The sequence below is a fragment of the Tiliqua scincoides genome, chromosome 2, assembly GCF_035046505.1.
Source record: "Tiliqua scincoides isolate rTilSci1 chromosome 2, rTilSci1.hap2, whole genome shotgun sequence".
Lineage (NCBI taxonomy): Eukaryota > Metazoa > Chordata > Lepidosauria > Squamata > Scincidae > Tiliqua > Tiliqua scincoides.
Window position 1 is genome coordinate 203,078,949 of NC_089822.1, and position 2,354 is coordinate 203,081,302.

A 2,354-nucleotide genomic window follows, 5' to 3' on the forward strand; every position below is an offset into this window, starting at 1 on the left:
TATGTGCGTATGCACTGTACATGTAGCCATCTTTGTGTTGTGCATGTGAATACGTCACCCTTTTTCTACAGTTAAAAAGATAAAACTTAACTGTAATCATCACATTTTAAAAATACCTGTGACCCTGTTAGATGTTTTCTACATGTAAATGGATTTTTGTCAAATTCCTAGCGATCCTCCTTGCTCTTCCCCAGAGGTGATGATGGAACTGATTCAGAACTGGTACACTCAAAAATAGCATGCTATACAGGAGATTCCTCCATGATGCCCTTTACTCTCCCCAACATACTCCATCAGCCTGGCTGGCCACCTAGTTCAGAAGCAGTGTCGGTGGACAACGAAAGGTCCCTTCTCATCATAGGCGTGCCGACTGATCCATACATTCTGGAAAGAGTTGAGTGAGGCGACAATGGAGCCCCCCAACCAGGCTGAGGAGATGCGGTTGGGGGAAGCCAAGATGCCCACTTTGCTTGCTGGCTCCATCCTGTGCAGCTCCTTCTTAATTCTTTCAGAGAAACCACGGAGCATGGTAGTCCCGCCAGCTAGCAGCACATTAGAAAGCAGCTCTGCTTGTTGTACTGGTTTGCATTTTTTGATACTGTTCATGGCTTGGACGTGAAGCCCCACCTCTGGGAAGCCCAGCATGGTGGGGTTGAAGAGAATCTCTGGGCAGCGAAAGCGTTCACTGCCAATGGAGATGACTTGCCTGTCAGGAAGGGTGTAATCCATGAGGTATTTCTTTTCATCAGCATTCAGTTCCGACTCATAATCCTCAGGGATATAACAGCACCTTTCCTTGATCTGACACACGACCTCCATTTCCTCCCTTTGAAAAGGATTCCCACTTTCTCCCATCAGCTTGGCAAGGTAATCTGTCAGCGCTTTGCCTGCTACGTCCAGTCGATAAGTGGCATCAGCTAAGATGTATCCATTATGAACAGGAGCGGTGTAGGAAGTCCCATAGCCAGAGCCAATCACCAGCCCACCTGTGCGTCCATAGGAATACACTGACAGAAGGGACTGGGGGGCCACAAACATGGCTGGTACTTCAAAGTTCTCAAAGAGCAGTTCAGCCATTTTCTCCCGGTTAGTGGTTGGGGACATGGGGGCATCTGTGACCAGCACCGCCAGCTCTTCGGGGCACACGCTGAGCTCTGTGTAGAAGACATGATGCCACAGCATCTCCAGGGCATCCCAATCTGTCACCACGCCATGGGTCATCACCACATGTTTGCTCACCTCTGAACGCCGTTGTGGAATGTTCTTTCCAATGTAGTACAAAGGACTTTCCTTTGTCCTATACCTGGGCACCCCCACTATACTTGGCACAACAGATCTTGGCTTCTCATCTCCAGCAAGGCCACTCTTGGTGTAGCCAGTGCCTGTGTCTATTACAATGGCAGCATAGTCCTTGTATTTCTCCCCTACAGTTGATTTGGAGGCTTTGGGAGAGCTCCTTGAACCAGGTCTGTGGCCTGCAGGACCAGGACTTGGGGGCTTCTTATGGTAATTCATTGCAACAAGACCTTTAAGAGACTATTAAACCTAGCCCTCACACTATGAAAAAAACAAAAACCAGACTCTAGTCCAGGAGCCTCCAGTTGAAAGAAGGAATTTTCATGGCAGTGTATAAAATAGGTACCATGTTGCCATGGTGATTTCCTGTGACATAGCTAGAGCAGAATGACATCATAACAGTGGAGGGAAAAGACAGACCTGAATTACTTTCATGGTCTCCATGATCACAACACTGTCTGGACATTCTGTAATATTGGATGATATTCCCTTCTCATCTTTCTAAAGCCTGAGGGACAGAACAGGGCAATTTTTTGCCTTTCTGTATAAGTGAAGAAAATGACACAAATTGACTGAGGAGCTTGTCCAGGTGATCGGGAGTCCCCTCATGCCTCCTTCTTACCTGCAGCTCTGGCACTGCCTCCTCCCTCTTACTTAGACTGACCTTGCATGAAACAAATAGAATGGACATGCTCCACTCATCCTGTTTGTTTCAAACAGGGCTGCGGGAGGGGAGAGCAACTGTGACTCCTTCTCCTCCTTGTCTGCCTGGCCATCTTCCTGGGAGGGCAAGGAGGAGAAGTAGGCAAAGCAGAGCAACCCTGTTCTGATCACTTGTGAAACTAAGGGCACAATCCTAACCCCTTATGTCAATGCTTTCCAGCACTGACATAAGGGCAATGCAGCTCTGAGGTAAGGGAACAAACATTCCCTTACTTTGAGGAGGCCTCTGTGAGTCACACCCAACTGCAGGATGCAGCACACGTCCCAGTGGCACTGCTATGCCAGTGCTGGAAAGCAGTGGCATAAGGGGTTAGGATTGCGCCCTAAGCAAAAGA

At 48.3% G+C, this 2,354-nt stretch overlaps 1 protein-coding gene across 1 annotated transcript; it reads right to left on the minus strand.

Annotated features, from left to right (window-relative positions):
• Positions 1 to 315: 315 nt before the first annotated feature.
• On the minus strand, positions 316 to 1,515 carry LOC136638923 (actin, cytoplasmic-like). Its single transcript, XM_066612951.1, has one exon. It carries the CDS (start codon positions 1,513 to 1,515, stop codon positions 316 to 318), a length of 1,200 nt encoding a protein of 399 aa, XP_066469048.1.
• Positions 1,516 to 2,354: the final 839 nt, after the last annotated feature.

What these genes read in the sequence shown, in the direction of transcription:
- LOC136638923 (XM_066612951.1), bottom strand. Translation starts at nt 1,515, where the DNA reads ATGAATTACCATAAGAAGCCCCCAAGTCCTGGTCCTGCAGGCCACAGA.